Source organism: Schistocerca americana, chromosome 10 (genome assembly GCF_021461395.2).
Source record: "Schistocerca americana isolate TAMUIC-IGC-003095 chromosome 10, iqSchAmer2.1, whole genome shotgun sequence".
Taxonomy (NCBI): Eukaryota; Metazoa; Arthropoda; class Insecta; order Orthoptera; family Acrididae; genus Schistocerca; species Schistocerca americana.
This window is the reverse complement of record NC_060128.1, coordinates 110,528,172-110,554,154: the sequence shown is the minus strand read 5'-3', so window position 1 is coordinate 110,554,154 and position 25,983 is coordinate 110,528,172. Positions and strand designations below refer to the sequence as shown.

At 40.9% G+C, this 25,983-nt stretch overlaps 1 protein-coding gene across 2 annotated transcripts in view; it reads right to left on the bottom strand.

Annotated features, from left to right (window-relative positions):
* Window positions 1-25,983, bottom strand: part of LOC124552419 (peptidyl-prolyl cis-trans isomerase G-like) — a 51,612-nt gene that overhangs the window by 13,972 nt on the left and 11,657 nt on the right. For both annotated transcript variants that reach the window (XM_047126686.1, XM_047126687.1), the window contains 3 exons: window positions 22,491-22,602; window positions 17,279-17,576; window positions 10,310-10,405 (listed from right to left, as the gene is read on the bottom strand). In XM_047126686.1, the coding sequence (XP_046982642.1) occupies window positions 10,310-10,405; window positions 17,279-17,576; window positions 22,491-22,602 (506 nt within the window). The remainder of the gene's footprint in view (window positions 1-10,309; window positions 10,406-17,278; window positions 17,577-22,490; window positions 22,603-25,983) is intronic.

Sequence of the window (25,983 nt, the reverse complement as noted above, 5' to 3'; positions counted from 1 at the left end):
TGACTCGTGTAAAAAACCCACAAAATGTGCACCATCTTCAGTTTACTGTGTCGATTACCCTCACTTTGAGACCGTACAACTAATACGACTGACTGTCCAGAATTGCTATGTGTAAATAATAACAACAGTGACGATAAGCATCTAAATGTGGCCTTCAGAATTCAAAAAATACATTGCACTTTTTAAAGTGTGGAATGCAGATCATCTTAAGGCAGAAGTTTTTCCCTCCTTTATACGAATGTGACTCAGTCACAGCTTCAATATTAACAACTACAAATAAAATTAAATTATGTACTCATTTCTTTATGGTATTTGAGAAGCTTAATAGCAACAATTGAACACTTCCAAATGTTTAAACATTTACAAAAATTTTACTTATGTGGGCAATCCTTAAATTTGTCACTTCTGAAATACACTCATGTTCAGAAAAAAACAGAACACCTTGAACGACTAGAGATATGATGACCATTTTCACAGGACATGTACATTAGTATGTTCAGCAGAAACAATTATCATTTCATCACCTCGGTTCAGCATGTGTCCTGTTGCCTAGTAGGCACAGGGTCCACGTGAGTGTACCAATGCGTATAAGGTGTGAATGGCATCCTGTGGTACAGCCGCCCATGCTGCATTCACCGGTTTCCAAAGATCATCTGTCATGGTTGACATTGGGCACAGCGCTGCACCTGTCGTTTCACCATATTCCACACTTTTTCGATTGGTGACATGACTGGTGATCTGGAAGACGGGAGGAGGGGGGGGGGGGGGGGGGGGAGGGCAAAAGGCTGACATCCTGTGACACCACCAAGAAAGCACATGTGGCCGTGCATTGTCTGGCTGGAAAATAGCATCTGGGTTGTTGTACAGAAAGAATACGGCTACAGGTCACACAATGTCATTTGCATAAGTCACACTGGTCAGTGTCCTGGTCATGCACCAACCATGATTTGTAGTTGTACCCAATAGCACCCCACACCATAAGACATGGAGTTGCCACTGTATGTCTTGTGTGAAAGCAGTCACTGTGATGTCGCTCCCCGTCAGTGGTGAACCAAAATGTGGCCACTATTTTCAAACAAATAGAACCTGGATTCGGCCAGAAATGCTATTTGATGCCATTCCACTACCCAGTCACATCGTTCAGTACTCCATTGCTGTCTAGCATGTTTCAGCACATTTGTCAAAGGTAGACGGAGAAATGGACAACGCGCATGTAACCCGTGCTGTAATAAACGGCAACGGACTGTCACCCCTGATAGTCTACAATGTGTTGCATTGTTCCACAAGTGACAGAACTGAGTAAGATGCAGATACGTCCTGCGATGCCACTTGGATGAGGTGTTGATCTTCTCGGTAGTCAGTCTAGGTGGTGCGAACTGACCCATGCCGTGGTGTTCTACAGCCTTCCCTGAAATGTTCTGCACACTTGTTGCACTTCAAAAACACTTCATCCCATGGATCTGTCATATGCCCTCGTGCCAATAATGTGCCCTCTTTCAAACTCAATGATTTGATGGTATGTTTCACACATACATTTGTGAGGCATCCTGTATGTCTGCTGAAGTCAGACTGATCCATTACCTTAGGTTTATAGTGACAACGAGAGCCACAGGCATATTTTACTAGTAGGTGTTTTTGTGCCACAGTATCTATGTTCACTTTCAACCCAAGGGCGGACATGGTTCAAACGCCAATCATTTCCGCAGACCATAATAATGTACATGTCCTGCAAATATTTAAGTCCTTACCTCTATTCATTCAAGATATTCTGCCCCTCCCCGAACATGAGTGTATATTAACAGGAGTGTAACATGTCCCCCCACCCCATGAACCATGGACCTTGCAATTGGTGGAAAGCTTGCATGCCTCTGTGATAAAGATGGCCGTACAACCACAATGGAAGGGTATCTGTTGAGAGGCCAGACAAACGTGCAGTTCCTGAAGAAGGGCAGTAGCCTTTTCAGCACTTGCAGGGGCAACAGTCTGGATGGTTGACTGATCCGGTCTTTTAACGTCAACCAAAATGGCCTTGTTGTGCTAGTATTGTGAACGGCTGGAAGTGAGGGAAACTACTGTCATATTTTTTCCGGGGGCATGCAGCTCTACTATATGACTAAATGATGATGACATCCTCTTGGGTAAAATATTCCTAACAGTCCCCCATTTGGATCTCTGGGCGGGGACTACTCAGGAGAATGTCGTTATCGAGAGAAACAAAAGTGACATTCTATGGATCGGAGTGTGCAATGTCCCTTAATTGGGCAGGTAGGTTAGAAAATATAAAAACGGAAATGGATAGGCTAAAGTTAGATATAGTGGGAACTACTGAAGTTCAATGGCAGGATAAACAGGACTTCTGGTCAGGTGAATACAGAGTTATAAATACAAAATCAAGTAGGGGTAATGCACGATTAGGTTTAATAATGCATTAAAAAAAAATAGGAATCCAGATAAGCACTACAAACAGCACAATGAATGCATTATAGCAGCCAAGGTAAACATGAAGCCCACACCCACCACAGTAGTACAAGTTTATATGCCAACTAGCTCCGCAAAAGAGGACGAGGTTGAGGATATGTGTGATGAGATCAAAAAAATTATTCAGATAGCTAAGAGAGACAAAAATGTAATAGTCATGGGGGACTGGAATTCGAAAGAAGCAAAATGAGGAGCAGGAAAAATGGAAGATGAATATGGACTGGGGGAAAAGGAATGAAAGAGGAAGCCACCTGCTAGACTTATGCGTAGAGCATAATTTAATCATAGCTAACACTTGGTTTAAGTATCATGAAAGAAGGTATATGTGTAAGACACCTGGGGACACCGGAAGGTTTCATATCAATTATATAATGGTAACACACATTTTGTCCGCCACTCGTGGTCTCGCGGTAGCGTTCTCGCTTCCCGAGCACGCAGTCCCGGGTTCGATTCCCGGCGGAGTCAGGGATTTTTCCTGCCTCGAGATGTCTGGGTGTTGTGTCGTCGTCATCATCATCATCATCATCATCATCATCATCATCATCATCCATCCCCATTACAGTCAGAGGAAGGCAACAGCAAACCACCTCCATTAAGACCTCGCCTAGTAAGGCGGTGCGGGTCTCCCGCATCGTTCCCCTACGCTCTGTAAAGACGCATGGGACTTCATTTCATTTCCAAGACACATTTTAGAACCAGGTTTTAAATTGTAGGACATTTCCAGGGGCAGATGTGGACTGACCACAATTTATTGGTTATGAATTGCAGATTAAAACTGAAGAAACCGCAAAAAGGCAGGAATTTAAGATGGACCTGGATAATCTGAAAGAACTGGAGATTGTAGACACATTCAGAGGGAACATTAGGGAACTACTGACAAGGACAGGGGGAAAGGAATACAGTAGAAGAAGAATAGGTAGTTTTGAGAGATGAAATAGTGAAGACAGCAGAGGATCAAGTAGGTAAAAAGACGAGGCTAGTAGAAATACTTTGGCAAGACAAGGGTTAATGAATTTAATCAATGAGAGGAGGAAATATAAAAATTCAATAAATGGAGCAAGCAAAAGGGAATATAAACATCTAAAAAATGAGATCAACAAGAAGTGTAAAACGGCTAAGCAAGAATGGCTAGAGGAAGAATGTCAGGATGTAGCAGCATACATCACTAGAGGCTACCTACAGGAAAATTAAAGAGACATTTGGAGAAAAGAGAAGCAGCTACGTGAATACCAAGAGCTTAGATAGAAAACCAGTCCTAAACAAAGAAGTGAAAGCAGAAAGGTGGAAGGAGTATATAGCGAGTCTATAGAAAGAAAGGCAATATTTGGAAATGGAAGGAGACATAGATGAGCATGATAATGGAGATATGAAACTTTGTGAAGAATTTGATAAAACACCGAAAGACCTAAGTCGAAACAAGGCCGCACGAGTAGACAACATTCCGTCAAGAGTTACTGATAGCCTTAGGAGAGCCAGCCATGACAAAAATCTTCCATCTGGTGAACACCTTGTCTGAGACTGGCAAAATACCCTCAGACTTCAAGAAGAATATAACAATTCCAATTCCAAAGAAAGCAGGTGCTGAAAATTATCAAACAATCAGTTTCATAAGTCACAGTCGCAAAATACTAACACGAATCCATTACAGAAGAATGGAAAAACTGGTAGAAGCCACCTCAGGGAAGAATAGTTTGGACTCTGTAGAAATGTAGGAACATGTGAGGCAATACCAACCCTACGACTTCTCACAGAAGACAAGTTAAGGAAAGGCAAACCTACATGTATAGCATTTGTAGACTTACAGAAAACTTTTGATAATGTTGAGCGGGATACTGTCCTTCAAATTCTACAGGTGGCAGGAGGTAAAATTCAGAGAGCGAAAGGCTATTTACAATTTGTACAGAAATCAGATGGCAGATGTAAGAGTCGAGGGGCATGAAAGGGAAGCAGTGGTTGAGAAGGGAGTGAGACAGGGTTGCAGACTATCCCCAATGTTATTGAACCTGTATCTTGAGCGAACAATAAAGGAAAAAAAATGGAGTAGGAATTGAAATCCATGTTTGCCGATGACGTAGTTCTGACAGCGGCAGCAAAGGAGTTGGAAGAGCAGCTGAATGGAATGGACAGTGTCTAAAGAAAGATATAAGATGAACCTCAACAAAAGTGGAACAAAGGTAATGGAATGTAGCCAAATTTAATCAGGTGATGTTGAAGGAATTAGATTAGGAAATGGAACACTTACAGTAGTATATGAGTTTTGTTATTTTGGAAGCAAAATAACTGGTTATGGTTGAAGTTTGTAGGATAGAAAATTTAGGCTGATAATGGCAAGGAAAGTGTTTCTGAAGAAGAGATATTTCTTAACATCCAGCATAGAAGTAAACATCAAGAAGTCCTTTCTAAAAGTAATTGTATGGAGTGTAGCCCTGTATGGAAGTGAAATGAAGACAATAAACAGTTTAGACAAGAAGAAAATACAAGCTTGTGGTACTGCAGAGGAATGCTGAAGATTAGACGGGTAGATCACATAACTAATGAGGAGGTACTCAATAAAATTGGGAGAAGAGGAATTTGTGGCACAACTTGACTAGAAGAAGGGATCAGTGGGTAGGACACATTCTGAGGCATAAAGGGATCACCAGTTTAGTACTGGAGGGAAGCGTGGGGGGTCATAATCGTAGAGGGAGACCAAGAGATGAATACACTAAGCAGATTCAGAAGGATGAAGGTTGCAGTTACTTGGAGATGGGTAGGTTTGCACAGGATAGAGGAGCATGGAGAGCTGCATGAAACCAGTTTTTGGACTGAAGACCACCACCACCACCACCACCACCACCACCACCACCAACAACAACAACAACAACAACTCTTTTCAAAATAAAATGGCATATGCTGTTATGCTATTAAAAAACTTCATGTCGTCCTATACAACAATTAACTGCTCTGCCAGTCACAACAACTCCGGAGTTCAAAGGAGAAAGCAAAGCAAATGTTAATAGCTTAACGTAAGTGGAAAAAGTGAGTAAAGCAAAGAACATAATCTGGATTCACCACCCTCTCAGCAGAAGATGAGAACTTTTCATTACTAAGTTTGTGGACTGCTATTGAACACTGTCAATTGCTATACTTTAGAAAGTACAGCAATTACTACCACCTCATTCTTCTGCGGATTTCCAAAGAATCTTCTAGTACGTGTGTCGAATATTTTCCCAACATCATCAAGACTTTAAACATTCTTCCTCTGATAATCTCACTTCATTTATTCCTGCAGTATAATGTGTATGTCACATTAGCGTATTTTAATGGCTAATGTGGAATAAGGAAAATGAGGAGCAGGAAAAATGGCAGATGAATATGGCCTGGGGGAAAAGAAGGAAGGCTCAACAGTACCACTGCTGAAGTAAGGTAATGAAATTCTTTGAGCATCCAACTATAAGCCATACAGTGGATGTTGAAGGATAAAAAAGGTGGGGGAAGGGCTGTGAGGAATATGTATGTGCCATCTAGAGTACACAAGTGCATGAAATTTGAAATTGTTGATCAAGTCACTGAAATGGCTAACCATATTTAATTTTAATGATAAGAGCACCGCAGTCTGTACAAATAGTGTCCTCTTGTTATATTCACGTCAATGCGATAAGGAAGAAAGGTCCAGGTTTAACATTCTGCTGATCACTACGTCATTACAGATTGGACTGATCAAGGATGAGCAGGGAACCTGAGCTGAGTAACAGTTCCCACACTAGTACTAAGATATTTAGGCTAGCTGTATTCTTGCTCCAGGGTCTTAACCGATATGGCACCTCACTCATTATCAGGGTAGGAAGTTAAAGCGTGGCACACAGACATATTACTGTACTTCAAGCGCCAGACTGTATATACGCAGCATGGAAAAATAAATTCTGCACTCAGTTATTTAGTCAGGGACACTGCGAAATAGGGAAAAGTCGATAGCAAGGATTTTAAATTGTGGGAAGACTTTAGGAAACAATCAAAAAGCAAATACTGGTAGACGAGTGGACCGTACAAGACTGAGTATAACACATGCAAAAGCAGTATATCTCGTAGACAAACAACAGGTCAAGATAAAGGTCTATGTAATATTTATACAATAAAACAATTTAAATCTTCAGGAAAACCAGCTTTCTAAGCAAGTTCAGCAGGATGACGTCTGTCAGGCCCCGAGTTAACGGCTCTATTATTTATGCTTTCATTTAATGTAAAACAGCTTTTTGATTCTTTTTTTTATCCTATAATCTTATGAAAGTTATTATCTTAACTATCCTATTCCACAATTAGATATACGAGGGCTGGAACTTTAATAATGGCAACAATTTGTTTACAGCTCGTACAAAATAGATATGTCTTTCAAAGTTTTACTGACCTTCAAAGTAGTCACCTGCATTGTGTACAGCCCGTTGCCAGCGATGTGGAAGTTGTAGGATACTCTTAGCAGTGCCAGTTGTGTTGACAGTTCGAGCGGCGTGGTCTATTGCCCAACAAATTTGTAGCAGTTCTGAAGAAAATGCCGTGAAGTGTTTCCTTCAGTTTAGAAATAAAGTTGAACTTACGAGGGCTTAAGTCAGGAGAGTGCAGTAGGTGGTATAGCACTTAGCAGCCCCATCGGTCAAACAAATCAGTAACAGCTTGCACTGTACGTGCTTGAGCATTGTCCTGCAAAATGATGGTCAGGACCTGCAGAAAGTGTCATCACTTCTGTCTCTAAGCTGGTTGTAGGTTGTGTTCCAAAAACGGACAGTGCGAGATGTTACTGATTTGTTTGACTGATGGGGCTGCTAAGTGCTGTACCACCTACTGCACTCCCCTGACTTAAGCCCTTGCAAGTTAAACTTGATTTCTAAACTGAAGGAAACTCTTCACAGCATTCACTTCAGAACTGCTACAAATTCATCGAGCAATAGATGGCGGCGCTCAAACTGTCAACACAACTGCCACTACTAAGAGTATCCTACGACTTCCACATCGCTGGCAACAGGTTATACACAATGCTGTTGACTACTTTTAAGGTCAGTAAAACTTTAAAGCATGTATCTATTTTGTACGAGCCATAAAGAAATAGTTGCCACTAATAAAGTTCCAACTATTGTATGAAACACACAAGTCAGACCAGAGTGTGTATGTTGTGTACAAGAGTACACACAATCACTCACTCATAAAATGATACCTCATATACATATGGATAACATTTATACTAGTTAAAACTTGTGAGTCATTTCAAATCTGTGTGTTACATATTGTGTATGAATGGTTTTTTTTTTTTTTTTTATTAACGTGCAATAACTGATGTATATTGAAAAGGTATACCAGCTAACATGACAAACTTTTATGACTGATAATTATGTGTCACATGTTGTCGGGGAAAGGGTTCGTACAGCATATCAACGGGAAAGGAGATGAAAGAATGTGCACACATCACACATCAATTATGGTAACAGTGGGAACACAGAAGAACTGCAGACATGTACCACTTAGTATTTATTCTGATAAGTACCTGTAACAAGTTAGATTCAAAATAGGGAAAGGGTGAAAAAGAAGTTCAAATACAATGACCACAGACCAAGATAAACGGGTGGAATAGTTACTGGCAGAATGTACTGCGTGAGGAGAAGCATACAACAAAGATATTCAACCTCTACTGTGAAGAGGTGTAAGTATTTATGTAAGGCAAGGCTTGAGAAAGGCAAGAATGTATGCAAGGTAATGATCACTGGAGTCAAGACAGGAGTAACGTCATCATCTCAGAAGAGGATAGGGTACGATACTTTGTATAGGAATTGAAAAGTGATGATGTGGTACGCCCGAAGGCAATACGTTAGGAAGATAAAGGGTTAATGGACCTACAGAAAGAATGACTTACACCTTCAGTCGGATATATCTGAAAAAGAATGGACCTGTACTGCTTTTATGAAGGAGTTATAAAGGGACACTGACATCTCAAATCGAAAGATAACTGAGAAGTATCTGCCCTTAGAATGAGGTGTAAACGTGCACAAGAAGGATGCTGATGTTATGGGCGCATTCTCCAGGCTAGTGTAGTGTGGTATGGACTAGGCTGCTTAAACTTCATAAATATGGGTACATTTCTACTATGGTTTAGGGAAGCAAGTATCTGAGGTTAAGAATAATTAAATAGATTGTTTATTTCAATCCAAGAATCTCTCTTCAAGTAAATGAATGAATTAAGAGAAGTAATTTAAAAAAGTTAGTAAACATGATACAAATATCTCTGCCAAGACCTGGAGAACGTGACAGTACACTGGTGTCAGCTGTATACAGAAAAGAAAGCAAGATAGATAGTCTGGTGCAATATATCGAGGAACTTACAGAAATGTTTGTGCATGTTGGAATGCCCATACCTAAGGAAATTAGAGATCATGTAGCTCGAGTAAGAGCAGAGGTGAAATTATACGGTGATAAATACTGTAATGAAAAAGGAAACTGTACGAGAGACCCATAGGGACCGGATCTGTATGTTACTTGGTGTTGGGTAAAGTAATGATGGGAGGTAACTGTTGAAAATGAGACGAGTTGAGTGGAACATTATGCAAAGTCCTAGAGGGAAACTTAACTGCAAAGAACCTTAATATTTTGTAGAGTTGTAAAATTACAAAAGTGTTTGAAAATTTATATTCATTGCAATTGTGTGGAACTTTTAGAACTAATTTTATGAGCATGGAGTCTTTCATCTCAGTGAGAGAATATGAGGTGTAACATGACATTCACAGATGTTCCACAGACATTATATACATTGGCCCACAGAAGCTGTTTGTGGGATAATGTAGTCAGTTAGTAGGAAGCACCCCACTATCGGGAGGTTTTTCGACAGTTTTTGCAGATCGGAATTGTACCAATCCTCTGCAATCGGCGATGCGAGCTGCCGACAGGTGCTTCTATCTGCTGGTTGGTGCCGTTCGCTCTGTGGGGTTGTGAGGCAACGGTATGGAGCCAAAGAAATCATCACGGCATTGATACTCTGTTCTGACTCTCGTGTGAGACTGATGCATGACAGCATCTTCCTGGAATGTAATGCATGTGTAGCTGATTCATTAAGAGAAGTTAGACTTGCACTTTACAGAAAATACATTGCATTCAGCTTCTCTAAGTGTGTTATTTCACTAGAATAACACACTCGGAGAAGTTGAGCTCTGATTTATTTCCTATTATGCTCAAGTCTAACTTCTCTTAATGAATCAACTACAGATGCTTTACATTCCAGCTGGATGCTGTCATGTGATCATCTCATACGAGACGCAGAACGATAAAAACAGAACATAGACACCGTGTGATGTCTTTGTTGTCACAGAAGTCACATGTGTTCGATACCTTTGCCTCACGGCCCCACAGGGCAAATGTCAACATCCATCAGGCAGAAGTGCCAGTACGCCGCTCACATCGCTGACAGCACAGGATCAGTACAATTCGGAAGTGCACAAATCATCAAAAAACCTCCCAAAAGTGGGGTGTTTCCTACTAACTGACTACATGATCCCACAAACACCTTCTGTCGGCCATTAGATATTGAGAGTATGGAAAATCTTGTTCTACGAATGATGTGTCACACCTCAATGTAACAAGATACGTAAGTTACAGATCAACTGCTGGACTCTTTACTACTTATTCCTGACATCCACATTAGGGAAATAAACACCGAGCAAATATTTCCGGATGAGATTCCTTTTATCAGCACAACTAATCCCACGACATTTAACAAATATTGTACTACTGGTACCACAAAGTTTGTAAGAAATCTGAATGTTTCAATACAGCTGCGGATAGAAATGGCTGACCCTTTATGTCAATATCCACTCACCTCGTACTCACTGTACTTAATAATTCTGTTCTGGGCTTGTTTCCAGTGTGGTGGAGTCACACTCCTTGATCTGCTTCTAGATGGTGTCCTGTAACGCTGAAAAGAACAGAAATATTTAAAGTCGAGAAAAAGTACAGCAGTCAGTCACTAGTAATCTGTCGCAGATCTAGATTTCGACCACAGTGTGGCTATCCTCAGTGCTAAAAACATAAGAATACATTACAACAAGAGACACATACAAATCGTAACAGACTGTAGTTGTATAAGCTTAAGTACATCATAATGGTGTGCAGTGTCCTCTATATGTATGTAGTTTAGATTACAGAATTTACAGGTCCCATTTTAACGTGTAGGCAAATACCTGGCTAACACCAAATACAGTAGATAAAAACATTGTTAAAAGTAACTTCCATACGCTTTATGTAAAAGGCAGTCGCAAACTCATTTGCTGATCAACTTGTGTGGTGGTTGGTGTGCAAACTAAAGGTAGTTGCTGTTTGAAATGCTAATAAATAAAAATTATACAAATGTTCATGCGTACAGGAATATAACTTTACTAAAATCCTTTTATTAAAATAAAAAATTATACACTTTTATGTGCTTTCAGAAATAAAACTTTAATGAAAACCTTTTATCAAAAATAATTAGCTTCCATTTAATGCTACTTCCAAATAAATAAATAAAACAAACACCAGAAGCTTTAGGAACTTACGTACTGGTGAAAGTACACTGTAAGAAACAAGAAACACTTCACTTTACCATATATTCACACATCCTTCCCATAGGAATGTAAAATTATTGGTTCAGTTTAGTGCTAAATGCACTGAGCTTTAGAGCAAGTGACTACATACCAAACAAGTTATTGTATGTGAGCCCACAGAAATACTATTATAAAGGCCAATACTGCCAGGTCAAATGTACCTGCTGGCCCCCTTTACTGATACACACATTTAATATCCATTTCTTATATACATTTGTGAAGAGCCACTCTAACAAGAGACTCCAAGCACCACTACAGTTGCAAGAACTGGCAAGTAAACCCAACATAGGAACAATAGTATATAATATCAGTTAACAAAACACTGCAAGTATATGTTACAAGTTAGCTGAGACACAGGAACCGAGCGAGCTAAAGAATGCCAGAAAGGGGAAGTTCCGTGACGAGGACTGAACGTATAGTCTCTGCACGTGCTGCTACAAAATGTTTGAGATTCTGTACTGGTCACACAGAATGATTCTACAACTACATACACACTCTACAAGACAATGTGACATGCACAGTAGAGGGTACTCAGCACGATACCACACGTCAGGATAGCTTCCCCCCGCAATCACATACAGAGTACAAGATGAGCGACTGCTGAAATTTGTCTGTGCATGCTGTCATTAATCTCAATTTTTTCTTCACAATCCCTAATGGATAAATACATCAGGGGGCTAACAAATATATCTCATTTTTTTACGTAATGCAGTTTTTTGAAACCAGAAGCATTAATGCACAGGCTCGCATTACTGCACACGGGATTAGCAGGACCATTCCCTTTCTGTGGAATGCCTACTGGAGCATCGTACAGTTAATTTTTAACCAAATGTTTAAATGTTTTGCTGGAAGACGTCTCACTTCACTTATGTGAGAAGGTGCAGTTCACACACACGGTGTTTCCCAGATAAACAGATAGATCTTGGAGCAGTAACATCTTGTCCTGGTCCATCTCCTGATCTCAACTCCACTGATCCTTCATTTTTTGGGGGCGTTAAAGGACTTACAATGAATGTTCATGTTCTTCGACAACATGTTCGAGGAGGATTTCAGTAGACACAGCAGACATCTGGGGTATTGGAGCAAGTAAGACAATCCAAAATGTGGAATTCAGGAGCTTGTGTTAGAGTTAATGGTAGGCATTCTGCACATTTCATTTAGCCAACAGGAAACAATATTTGAAAATAAGAACCCAGCTGGAGATCTGAATACAAAAAGGTATACAAAAATAAACTGTGTGTAAGAAAGAAAATGAAAAATATCCATATTTCTATATGAACTTTTTTGCTTACACACACGCAGATACGGGGAGGGGGGGGGGGGGGGAGGGAGAGAGAGAGAGAGAGAGAGAGAGAGAGAGAGAGAGAGAGAGAGAGAGAGAGAGAGAGAGAGCGCATTGAAGAACTGTATCTCACTTCCCTCTACAGCTCTACAGACAATCCACTGAGTAGTGGTATTTAACATCACATTTAGAGTACAGAATGTTTCAAAATGAATATACATATTACAAAGCATTATACTGTCAAAACTACCTACCACTGCACCCCGGCCCAGCTTATGTAACAGACACAGTGCCTAGTTTATATACATTGCCACTAGATGTCAGTTTTCTTCTGTTTGCTCGCTTACTATCACAATGTTGCAAAACGGCTACTCCGCAGCAGAAATACTTTTGTGTTTTCAAGTCTGAAGTGTAATTCTGTGATTACATGACAAAGATGTTTTAGTCTGAGGTACCAAACTGATATTCTGAATAGATGGAATTGAAAGATTTGTAGACACAAAATGTGTATGTAAAGGAAAGATTCTTAGCCACCCTCTGTTTCCGATGAAAATGTCAGCACAAATTCAAACCGCCTTCCAACATAGCCCTATAAAATCAATCCCTCGTGCCAGTCTGGTGTTACAACTGAGTATAATAACAATTTGGTGCATTTTGAGACATCGGTCAGTTATGAAACCATACAAGTTACAGCCTCTATGTCACGACAACAAACACAAACTTGTCACATTTTCTGGCGAGATACAGAATGCTGTTGACAGTGACAGTAATTTCGCACAACACATTGTGTTCAGCGATGAAACACCTTTCCACCTAAGTAGGAAAGCAAACAAGCAGAATGTCTGAATTTGGAGCCTTCACAACCCCCCATGCACACACTTAACATGTATGAGATTCACCCAAAGATATTTCTTTGAGGGAAATCCAGTTAACAGTCAGCAGTATCTTGCTATGTCACAACACTGTTCATTTCTGAAGCTAAAAGAGGACAACTTCATCTTTTAACAAGACAGAGCACCTCCTCAATGAAGTCGCCAAGTGCGTGAATAACTGAATGAAACTATCGAGCCTCTGGATTGGTCATCTAACAGCTCTTAAGGCAGCACTTCTCAGCTGACCTCCATTGTCATCAAATCTGTTGCCCTGTAACTTCTTCCTGTGGGGTTTCATTAAGGTCAATGTTTATGCACCAGCTCCACCATGGAAACTGCAAGAGTTGAAGCACCAGATCTGCACTGCCGTAACATCAGTGATTATGGACACACTTACCAAAGTACTGGAGGGATTATTGAGATGTTATTTTAATGATTTGGCAGTGACCAAGTGCACTTGGTCTTTTCAGTTTGTGTAGAACCCACAAGGGAAGGGCCCAATCTGACATGTTGAAACATGCTATGGAATTTTTTATACAGAAAGAATACTTCGAAAGGAATGCACTGTCAAAATTTTAGCTCATAAGACACACGGCAAATATTGTAAAAACAATGCCAAATTCGTAATCTGTCAGCTGGAGGCTTACTAATTATGCACGCACTGCAAGGCAGGCGTACAGCCTCTGTATATGGTAAATCCGTAAACAGAAAACATGACACAACCCGATCATCATTTGTAATGCAAGATTTAGTTCAAGTTTACATTTCTCCGACACTATTCTTCACAGTTACTACTCTCTTAAATTTGTAATTCATTTAAGATCCACAATAACTGTTAGTAGCTCTTTGAGCTAGCAACTGAAACACTGTAAAACGAATTAACATTCATTTCATTTTTGTAATAAATGGCTGTTGATAGCATCTGCCTTTGTCTATGTTCCACTTATGTGGAATGTCCTCAATATTGTGAAAACAACTCTAAGACCAACATATGTGTCATTTGGTAGTTTCTTGGACATTCATTCGAATGACTTTGGCATACCTTCCTAGCCCAAATCAAACCCATATTTCAATGGCTTTCAGTGACAAAGGAAAAGCTGTTAATTTTTGGTTAGACAAAGAAGGGACAAAACGCTTGAAGCTAAGCAGTGTGCAAAGAATTTTGTTTCGTAAAATCTAACCACGAATTACAAAGAGTGACACAAATTAAAAAAATATGCGACAAAATGAAGCTCGAGAAAGTCTGAAAACTTTAGGGCTGCTCGTGAGAGACAATGCACCACAGTGTGAAGATGAAGCTTGCTGCTACCCGTGCAACTGTTGTTTACAATGCCGATCAGTTGGGTTCCATGAGAGACCTGCACGAACACCACACTTAATAATTTTAGAGTAAAAAAAGGAAAGGCTCAGTTGTGCAATCAACAAATGCTGACACATTTGTCAGTGATATGTACGAGTGGATCGCTCTTTCCACAGCTTCATATCTGTCTTCAGGAACCTTGATGATATAGGACCAAAAATTGAAAACTGGCTGTTTAGTTACAAAAATCTTAACTGGAAAAATGAGAAAGAATGATTTTCAACATTTCATTCAAAACATCTTCCTGACACTCGCAGAAAATAAGTCATTGCTTCTGTCAGACTCTCAGCCCAAGCTCTTCGATGTGCAGCAGCAAAATGTACGCTGCATATTTTCATGTTACGAAGACATAAATCTGAATTCCACCAAACACCGCATGTTACTTTCCAAAGCACTGAAATCTAGATTGTGACGTGCTTTTGTAAGCTCATGTCATGTGATCGCGCCAGCTGATAACAGCATAGGGCACGAGATGTAGTCAGCCAATAGCAAGATCACTCTTAAGTAGTGCGAACACATAAATAAGAAAAGTTGATGATTTAAATTAATATACATAGTGCTGCTACAAGAAAAACAAGGTTTCACATATAATCGTGGTATCTAAGATTAATAAGCAGCAAGAGAAGCTAAGCTTCCACATATAATGTTGATCTATTTTGCGCATGTTACACTTTAAGATATATCACACAAATATGCCAGTAAAATTTTTACTAACGACGTAAATGCCTGATCTGGGCTCGAAATTCTTCTAGATGGTCAACCTCAAAGAGTTGATTGTTAATTGAGAGTCAAACGCTCTGAGATTTAAGAAATTCTTCGTACATTCTCGAATATAGTACAAGGAAATTTACTTTGAAATTAACGCTTTTCAAACCACCATCCGCAATCTTTTCCCATGACCTGTTGGAAACTGATTTGTTTCAGCAGTTTCCAGAGACTGCCAGATAACAGGCGCCACCGCTCTTGCGCAGCTACAATGACACGGGAAACCCGTATGTTCATACATGTAATACATTAAAAGATCTTGTGATCTGAACAAGACATCAGAGGATACTTCAAGTTAATCGGAATTTCGTGAACCATACTAAAATGCATAATTCAGCTCAAAGTGCACATTTGTATGTCCAGATTCGGATGTAAATTTTCTTGAGTAGCAGTACTGGATTATCTCATGTTTGGTTCTTTATTATGGCATAATGCCATGCGAGCTAGAAAATGGAAAATGTGCATTTGAAATGCAGCGAACAGTTGAAACTAGCCAACAGTGTGAAATTAAACACTTCGTTTCAAATAAATTGACTGCCTCAGTGCAAAAGATTAATAAAAGCCAAATCTCTTTAGCAAAGCAACAAAAAAATAACTTCATTGTTCTGCAAGGGGACTAATGCTTTAAGTCAAAGGTAGAAATAAAACCTGAAAATAATATTTTAGCCTTCCGTAATTATGCGATGTATTTTAATTCATTTGATAGCTCCTGGCCATAGAAATCCGCTTTGTTTTCATTTGATGTGAGAGTAATAAATGAAGAGGAAACAGCAAAATCACAAAACGTAAGCACACGTCACGTGGAGAGTTGATTTTTAATGTGGAGACTACCCACCTCCCCACTACAACTCTGTGCATCAGCCCCGGATTTATGATATATCCGAACTGGGGCAATACTAGATAGTGGTGCCCAGCCACACATCCGTAGCCAGCAGTGGGAGAAGGAACTATCCATACGCGACTCAACTGGACATGCACAGGAGTCCGCCCGCGACTGCTCAAACGAATCTAATGTCAACAGCTGTCACGTCACGCTCATTGGAGGCAATTTGTCATTATGAATCATTGCACAGTCTTTCTAAAACCTTTGACACACTTTGCTGTTGGCAGACACTTGTATGAGCGCTATGTTTTGTTGGTTTGTATGACAGACTTTCTTTGCGACTTAAGTTTTATTTTCGTTTTTTCTTCCTCTTTTTAATGTTTTGTTGCTGCAGTATTATCCTGCAGACGCGAGATAAAGTAATATCCTTTGTTGGAGTATTGGTTCTTACCAGTCAAAAATCACAAACATTTAACTGAAAAATAAAACAATGAAACATTACTGGTTTTTCCCGGTTTTCTCCCGTATGAAAAAATTCCTGGGTTTTTCCCGGATCTCACAGTTGTCCCGGGTCGTATACACCCTGTAATAAGGTGAGCAAGATTGAATAATACAAAGTCTTAGCCCCCAATCTGACTGTACATCACCACCCAACATCACAGCAAAGAAGCAACAGAATATCACACTACTACAAATGCTGCACTTTCTCAGTGGATTTTTTATGACGTTGGAATTTCGAGACCTCTTTCTCACACATTATCTTTTCGAGAGATACGGCCTTGTCTGGATGCAGACACTTATTCGTAACTGTAGAAACAGTGATTCTTGATAACATATCAGCTTTGTATGAATTGCTGTCATTTCACTTTTTTCCTTATACACATAATTGAGGTTGTAGTAGAAGTACGAGAAAGAATTATCATGAAACCCTTCATCAGCAATGTACATATTATAACCTGAAAATCATATTTCATAATCACACAAAATGTTAATGCCAGGAGTAGTACTCTAGGATGTCCTTAAATGAAAAATAATCACAACATCGAAGAAAGTCCTAAGAACTGCAACGTGTGTCTCGCAAGTGAGGCCCACACAGATTCCACTTACAAATACTCCACGGCCTTTGATGAGACGGCCACTCTTGGTAATACCACGTATGCGCGCCTTCCGTCGCCGTCTCTCACGGTCGCGGTCTCTATCCTTGTCCTTCTCTTTGTCCTTCTTGTCCTTGTCGGCGGCCACGTTGCCACCACGAAACAAAAACTTGTTGCGTGGCACGTCCGGTATCTCGTCGGGATCGATCTTCGTGAGTGTGACCAGAGGGTGCGGCTGCCCCTCCGGGCTGGAGACGTCATCTTTCTCTGCGCTGGCGTCGCTGTCCTCCGAACTGGAACTGTGGCTCTTCCTGAGGGCGCACACAAACAGTCAACGACAACTCACAAAGCCCGAATATGAATGGTGCTACATCCACAACTGTCATTTGTTAAGACAGGCAACAACGAAACAATTTTAGTCAATAAAACTTTACCCAAACTATGTGTACAAACATACAATAATCAGGTAGCCAGCAAAATATAAAATTCAGAAATAACATGAAGACCCACAGAAGTCACTTACAGATTATGATTCAAGCAAACTGTATCAATTATAAGAGGTTATCCACATAATATACAATACTGGCTCTGAGCACTATGGGACTTAACATCTATGGTCATCAATATACAATACTGTTTCTTATTAATAAGGAAGACAGGGTTTAACATCCCACTGACAATGAGGTCGTTAGAGATGAACACAAGCTCAGGTTGACAAAGTATGGGAACGAAAAATCTGCCACGACTTCCAAAGGAATCATCCCAGCATCCCCTACAGCAAATGTGCTTCAAAACATTGTTTCTTTCTATATTCGATATGTCTGCATTTTATTTCTATATGTAGCAGAGTCTATGAACTTTGCCCTCTTAAACAAGAAAGGCAATTTGTATGAACCCCACTAATTTTGGAAATCCTCATTGTCATTTATAATGTTTTGAGACATTAATGTGAAGTGATTTAGGAGAAACTGCTGATGAACAAACTCGCCAAATCAGGAGCGTAACAACTACGCGACTTCATTTATATGAATGCGTGGTGTGTATTCTTTCGGACACATCCAAAAGAATAGACATCATGTGGAATCCGCAGCGGTCATAAGTAGACTGAAAGTGGAGAGGTAGAAAGGAAAGAAAAGGAGAGAAATTGGCAATATCAATTGAATCAGGATTTTTTGCAGAATTGGTGGCGACAAGTCAAAGTGTGAGCCAGACTGGGACTCTAATCTGGGATCTTTTTCTTACTAGACAGCTGCATTAACCACTGCACCATCTGGACACCGTGCTCAGCACAAATGCATGGACTATCTCTGAACACTCCCCAGCTAACCCACATTCCCACCTAGTGCCACCTAACCATGTCCTCCACAGTCACTAATTTTAGATTCCCGGCAGATGTCTAATAATATTGTGCATTTGCACTGAATGTTGTCAATTCATTTCCCATCGAGGTAAATCAATTATACAAATGTGTGGTGTCTCTTCTTTCAGGCATGTCACCGCTCTCCGCAACCTCCCCTGCCCCACCCCCCCCCTCCCCCACCGCCCGTATCTTCAATGTACATAATATGTATCACAGCTGCAGTTTCGGACATGCCTTGCTGGGCAATGAATTGACAACCTTCAGTGCAGATGCACAATACTGTTAGACTTCCGCCGGGAATCTAAATTAGTGAGCACAGAGGGCGTGGACGGGGACTGTGGATAGGTGGCAATACGTGGGAATGTGGGTTGACCGGGGAGAGTGTATTTGCACTACACACACTGTCCGAATGGCGCAGTGCTTAACACAACCGCCCAGTAAGCAGGAGAACCCGAGCTAGAGTCCCTGTCTGGCACACATTCTCACTCGCTGCCGATTCTGCTTGAAGTCCCGATGCAGCTGATAGTTCCCTCCCTTTCTCCCTCCACCTTCAATCATACAATATGTGACTTCACTTGGCTGTATCTTTGAGAGGGAAACCAGAAGACCGTGGTTTTCAGTTAAGCCCTGTGACAATTACTTAAACCTCGTCTGCTGTTTTATGATGGGAACATACCTAGTCTCCCACAGACTATGTAAGTAATAAAGTTACAACACCATTCAACAGTTTCTCAGGACTCAAATTGTACTAGCTACTCCTTCAAAACCTCAGATAATCTATTTTGTTGAAAACTGACATTTTGAAACTGTGAGTGCATAAAAAACACAAGCCGATTGTTGCAAAGAAGAACCAGCAAGCAACCAATGTTAACGATACTACTCATTTACACGAACAGCGCCACAGCTAGTTCGATTATTGATGGCCCAGATATCTCGGTCTCAGAATCCTTCTCATCCACTGCAATGCCTGCATCAGCCAGAAAAGTTTGGCTATTCTTCCTTGAAATACACTCCTGGAAATGGAAAAAAGAACACATTGACACCGGTGTGTCAGACCCACCATACTTGCTCCGGACACTGCGAGAGGGCTGTACAAGCAATGATCACATGCACGGCACAGCGGACACACCAGGAACTGTGAAGTTGGCCGTCGAATGGCGCTAGCTGCGCAGCATTTGTGCACCGCCGCCGTCAGTGTCAGCCAGTTTGCCGCGGCATACGGAGCTCCATCGCAGTCTTTAACACTGGTAGCATGCCGCGACAGCGTGGACGTGAACCGTATGTGCAGTTGACGGACTTTGAGCGAGGGCGTATAGTGGGCATGCGGGAGGCCGGGTGGACGTACCGCTGAATTGCTCAACACGTGGGGCGTGAGGTCTCCACAGTACATCGATGTTGTCGCCAGTGGTCGGCGGAAGGTGCACGTGCCCGTCGACCTCGGACCGGACCGCAGCGACGCACGGATGCACGCCAAGACCGTAGGATCCTACGCAGTGCCGTAGGGGACCGCACCGCCACTTCCCAGCAAATTAGGGACACTGTTGCTCCTGGGGTATCGGCGAGGACCATTCGCAACCGTCTCCATGAAGCTGGGCTACGGTCCCGCACACCGTTAGCCCGTCTTCCGCTCACGCCCCAACATCGTGCAGCCCGCCTCCAGTGGTGTCGCGACAGGCGTGAATGGAGGGACGAATGGAGACGTGTCGTCTTCAGCGATGAGAGTCGCTTCTGCCTTGGTGCCAATGATGGTCGTATGCGTGTTTGGCGCCGTGCGGGTGAGCGCCACAATCAGGACTGCATACGACCGAGGCACACAGGGCCAACACCCGGCATCATGGTGTGGGGAGCGATCTCCTACACTGGCCGTACACCACTGGTGATCGTCGAGGGGACACTGAATAGTGCACGGTACATCCAAACCATCATCGAACCCATCGTTCTACCATGCACGTCCGCATGTATCCCGTGCCACCCAACGTGCTCTAGAAGGTGTAAGTCAACTACCCTGGCCAGCAAGATCTCCGGATCTGTCCCGCATTGAGCATGTTTGGGACTGGATGAAGCGTCGTCTCACGCGGTCTGCACGTCCAGCACGAACGCTGGTCCAACTGAGGCGCCAGGTGGAAATGGCATGGCAAGCAGTTCCACAGGACTACATCCAGCATCTCTACGATCGTCTCCATGGGAGAATAGCAGCCTGCATTGCTGCGAAAGGTGGATATACACTGTACTAGTGCCGACATTGTGCATGCTCTGTTGCCTGTGTCTATGTGCCTGTGGTTCTGTCAGTGTGATCATGTGATGTATCTGACCCCCAGGAATGTGTCAATAAAGTTTCCCCTTCCTGGGACAATGAATTCACGGTGTTCTTATTTCAATTTCCAGGAGTGTAGATGTATTTAAATCCCATTACAATGTGCACATTGCATTTTTAACAACTGCTTACAATCCCAAGTCATACAACATCAGCCTCTTACAATGTCTCTCGTGCATCAGGACTCTCGACAGGTGGCTAACTTTGTTCATAAAGACAACAGAAATGTCTCCAATTCCTGAGGGCTGTGTAGACCACAGCATATCTCCTAGGCGGAACATAAGTGGCACAGTAATTGCACGCAGCAACAAGTGCTGCAAACACAACGTAATATTACCGTCCCCTTACCCATTTCAGAAATACACTGCGTTCACCTCAGCTCAGGGGGCACGTACAGAGAAGAAAAAAAAACTGCACACACGGAAGGTAAATGTCTACTAAACTACAACGAAAATTCTTTTAAAAATCACAGACAATGTTCATTGGTTTGAAAGAGCAAAGTGACGTGTTACACCTCAGTTTTTGGGCGTTTTTCTCTCCCTTGTTGCACAAGGTAGTTTGGGTGATGGTGCCCTATAGTAAAACACTATATGTGAAATTTCCTATTTAACTGAAACGGTAAGTAATAAATAAAACAGCTTCAACAAATTTCTAAGATAGAACTGATGTCGGTTTAGGTTACTTATGTTGAAATTCCCCATTTCTTCATGTTGCACTGCTATGTAAATATATAAAAAAATTGCTTTATATATTTTTTACTATTTCGTGAACACAAGCAATCAACAGTGTGCAACATAATGAAGTGGGAATTTTAACGAAAGCAACCTAAACTGCAAACAACATTGGCTTGGAGATTTTTTTTTACATTGTTTTCACCCGTTATTAAGTACCATTACAGTTAAGTAGGATACTTCTCCTATACTTCTTGATGTAGGGCTCCATCACTGAATGAAAATTTGCCAAAAGGGCTAAAAATAGCCAACAACTAATGCAAAAGCTGATAAATGGAATATAAAAGTGAGCAACTGTACAAAAATTATCCAGTAACAGCACTATTTGAGTAAACAAATAACGCTATTAAAATAGCTGATTGCTGTTTTTTTCTTTGCTAGAATTAACTTTTACTTCAGATGTTCTCCCTATGGGTGTGTGTAATGAGATAGGTTTGTGTTTAATATTCTACATGATCAGCTGCTATCTATGATAGAAGCACTACTGCAACAATAATGTCCTTTCATTTGAGTCTTCTCTGATACCAAACATTACCACACTGCATATTTTTCACTAAATTATACCTGTCAGCACTGATGACAAATGGTACCTTGAAAAAGTAACCTAGCCGTACCTAATAAAGACACATCAAAGCCACTAACGTGTTTCAAAATATTCTTCAAACTGTATTTATTCTGGTTTAACATTAAGACAATATTCATAAAGGTTATGAAAGATCGTCACCTTTCAATTTGCCAATGGCACTGAAGTTAAAGTGACTTCGTACAATGACAAAAAAAGACTATCAGACATTCGCAACTAAGTATTTGAAAGCTCTACCTTTTCTCTTTCTTTTGCTTCTTTCTTTTCTTCTTCTTTTTCTTCTTATCTGCATCAGAATCACTACCTGTTTCAGCAGAACTACTTGACACCTTTTTCCTTTTCTTCTTCTCTGCAGCAGAGAAACAAGTACAATTAATTTCTCAAGAATTGGGAAATAAGTCCTACAATAGTTACAAGTTACAAATAGCATATTCTACATGGCAGAAATATTAAAGTGGTTATATACTCCCATACCTTGATAACATTAACTCATGCAACTTAAAATTGAAAAGTATATTAGGTTATGAGCACCAACGACTTCATTTTTACGTCAGCATAAACTGTATCTTAATTAAGGAATAATTTGTAACTTTTTATTTCTGTAAATTTTGCACAAAACATTTACCAAAAATAAAACACTAGTTTCCGTACCTCAGGTGCCTGGGCGAGGGGATAACCGATATGACAAAGGCCAGAAAATGTACAGCAACAACGGAATTGAAGCACGTTGCTACCACAGCAGAGTTGCAGGCATCTGGCAATCCACGTGAATCAGTTGTACACAGCAGACAGGTGCACACAAGTGGGCAGTGCTGTGAGAGCACGGGAAGGTGACAGGTTGGGTAGACGTCCCTCCTCCTGTCACTCAGATTGTAGCAATACTTCGACAGAGGACAGGGCGACGAGAGCCGAGCTTACGATACTCCAAACATTAATACTTGCTATTAATACTGCACTCAAAAGTCTGGGTTCGAATAGTGAAACTGAACAGAAACACACAGACACACAAAATAATGTAGTTCTGTGCGAGTGTGTACATATGCAAGGTTTTCGATCTCATGTCCGAGTACATCGACTGTTAGACAACTTAACTGTATGGTGCAAAAAACTCGCATCCGGCTTCACTGCACAGGCAGATGTATCAATTCGGTATCAGTTAGAAAAAAGGGAACACAATATCTGTGTTCGATAGTAACAAACAAACCCGGAACACGATCGCAAACTCACTAACTTCCGCAACCCACTGGTACTCTCCTCGTGACTGAAAATGCGGGGTAACTCTCTGTTCTAAAAGTTTCCGGTAAAGTCGTACATTCTGTTTGCAACGCTTTTCTCGCGTTACCAGCCACTGTCAAAAAGTTTTAAAAAGGCGAACACAGAAAACAGTTCTGTGTACCTGAACATTAGCTGCCTGATAGCAAAGTAATATTTGCAAATCTCCTACAAAATACATTCTCTCAAATAAGTACTTTGAAGATTAGTTGGTACCATTACAAAGAATTAGTACATTTGGCGATCAATGAACAGCTTTCATTGGCTTTTAGTTGCATTTTGTAAGAAACTGGACTTCATTTCCTCCACCCATCCCCTCCCACAAAACTCTGTCAGGTACCTTCCCCCTGCCCTTTAAGTGCAAATTTTGGATTCGCACTCACACGAGCCAATCACAATTATACTACGGGGAAACGAATGGGAAATGGACTCTGAGGCAATATTATAGAAAGGGAAGATGAAGTATGTGAAAACGAGTCTCGAGATACAGTCAGTTGAAACGAAGCTGGTGAAGCTGACAGCAATCCCATAGAATCTTCTAGGTACTCAGGAGAGCCAGCCGTGACTAAACTATTCCACCTGATAGGAAACACACATAAGACAGGTGAATACCACCAGACTTCAAGAACACAATTCCACCTGCAAAGAAGGCAGCTGATGAGAGATGTGTAAATTAGTGAACCGTCGGTTTTGTAAGCCACAGCTGCAGCATACTACCAAATTATTACAGAAGAATGGGAAAACTGATAAATCAGATTGGGCTCCAGAGAAACGTTGGTACATACAAGGCAATACTGACCCTACAACTTATCTTAAAATATAGGTTGAAGAAAGGCAAACCTATGTTTAAGGCAGGGAAAGCCTTTAACAATATTGACTTCACCACACTCTTTGAAATTTTAAAGACAGCAGGTTAGGTTAGGTTAGTGGTGTTTAACGTCCCGTCGACAACGAGGTCATTAGAGACGGAGCGCAAGCTCGGTTTAGGGAAGGATGGGGAAGGAAATCGGCCGTGCCCTTTCAAAGGAAACATCCTGGCATTTGCTTGAAACGATTTAGGGAAATCACGGAAAACCTAAATCAGGATGGCCGGAGACGGGATTGAACCGTCGTCCTCCCGAATGCGAGTCCAGTGTGCTAACCACTGCGCCACCTCGCTCGGTACAAAAGACAGCAGGGATAAAACACAGTGAGTGAAGGTTATTTACAACCTGAACAGGAACCAGACTGTACTTATAAGAGTCAAGGACATGAAAGGGAAGCAGTGTCTGAGAAGGGGGGTGAGAGTGTCATAGCCTATTCCCAACGTTCATATGCACACTGAGAAAAAAAAGGAAAAAACAACTGAGGTCTAATTTGAAGGAATTTAAGTTCAGGGAGAGGAAATAAAAACAAATGAGGTTAGGTATTGTAAATCTGTGAGTGATAGCAAAGTACTTGGAAGAGCAGTTGAAGGAAAGAGGTCTGGAGGTGAACACAGACAAAAACAAAATGAGGCTAATGGAATGTAGGCAAACTAAATAAGGCGATTTTGAAAGAATTACATAAGAAAATAAAATGCTAAAATTAGAAGATAAGTTTCGCTATTTGGGCAGCCAAATAACTGACGACAGCCGAAGTAGACAACACAATATAAAATGCAGACTAGCTATAGCGCAAAAGTGGTTTTGAAAATGAGGAATTTGTTAAACTCTAATATAAATTTAAGAGTTAGCAAGTCTTTTCTGAATATATTTGTCCAGAATGTAGTCTGATACAGAAGTGGAATGTAGAGCCACAGGAAATTGGAGACAATTAGATGGGCAGGTCGAATAACCAATGAGATGGTACTGAATCGATCGAAGAAAATAATGACAAGTTGATTTACGGAAGGGATCCGTTGACAGAACACATTCTGAGACCGAGTCACAAATAGAATAAGACTGTATTGTTGTTTATTTAATTACAACCCAGGTTTCGGCCTTTTATGCCATTTTCAAGTGACAGAGATTATGTCATTTACATTTATTGCAGAACATCAAGCTTAAAATTGGTCATGAATTAAGAAAAATATTCACTCCTCATGAAATGCCAGGTGTAAAATCATCATCTCTTTTTTTATTTACTGACTTTTTCACAAGATGATTTTACATCTGGTATTTGGTGGGGAGCCAATTTTAAGATTTATGTCCTGTAACATACATTAATGACATAAACTCAATCTCTTGAAAATGGCATAAAAGGCTAAAACCTGGGCCATAATTAAATGAACAACAATACAGTCAAATGGTAGTCTTTTCATTTAAAAATTACTGTATGACTGTTGCTCAGCAACATCAAAAACTGTTTAATGCAATAACAGGGTGTATATGCGGACAAGAAAAAATAATTCCTGTCTTTTTCCCAGATTTTCCGGTTAAAAATACACTTTCTCCCGGGTGAAAAAACACTTTTTCCATGTCAAGTGACAGTATACCTT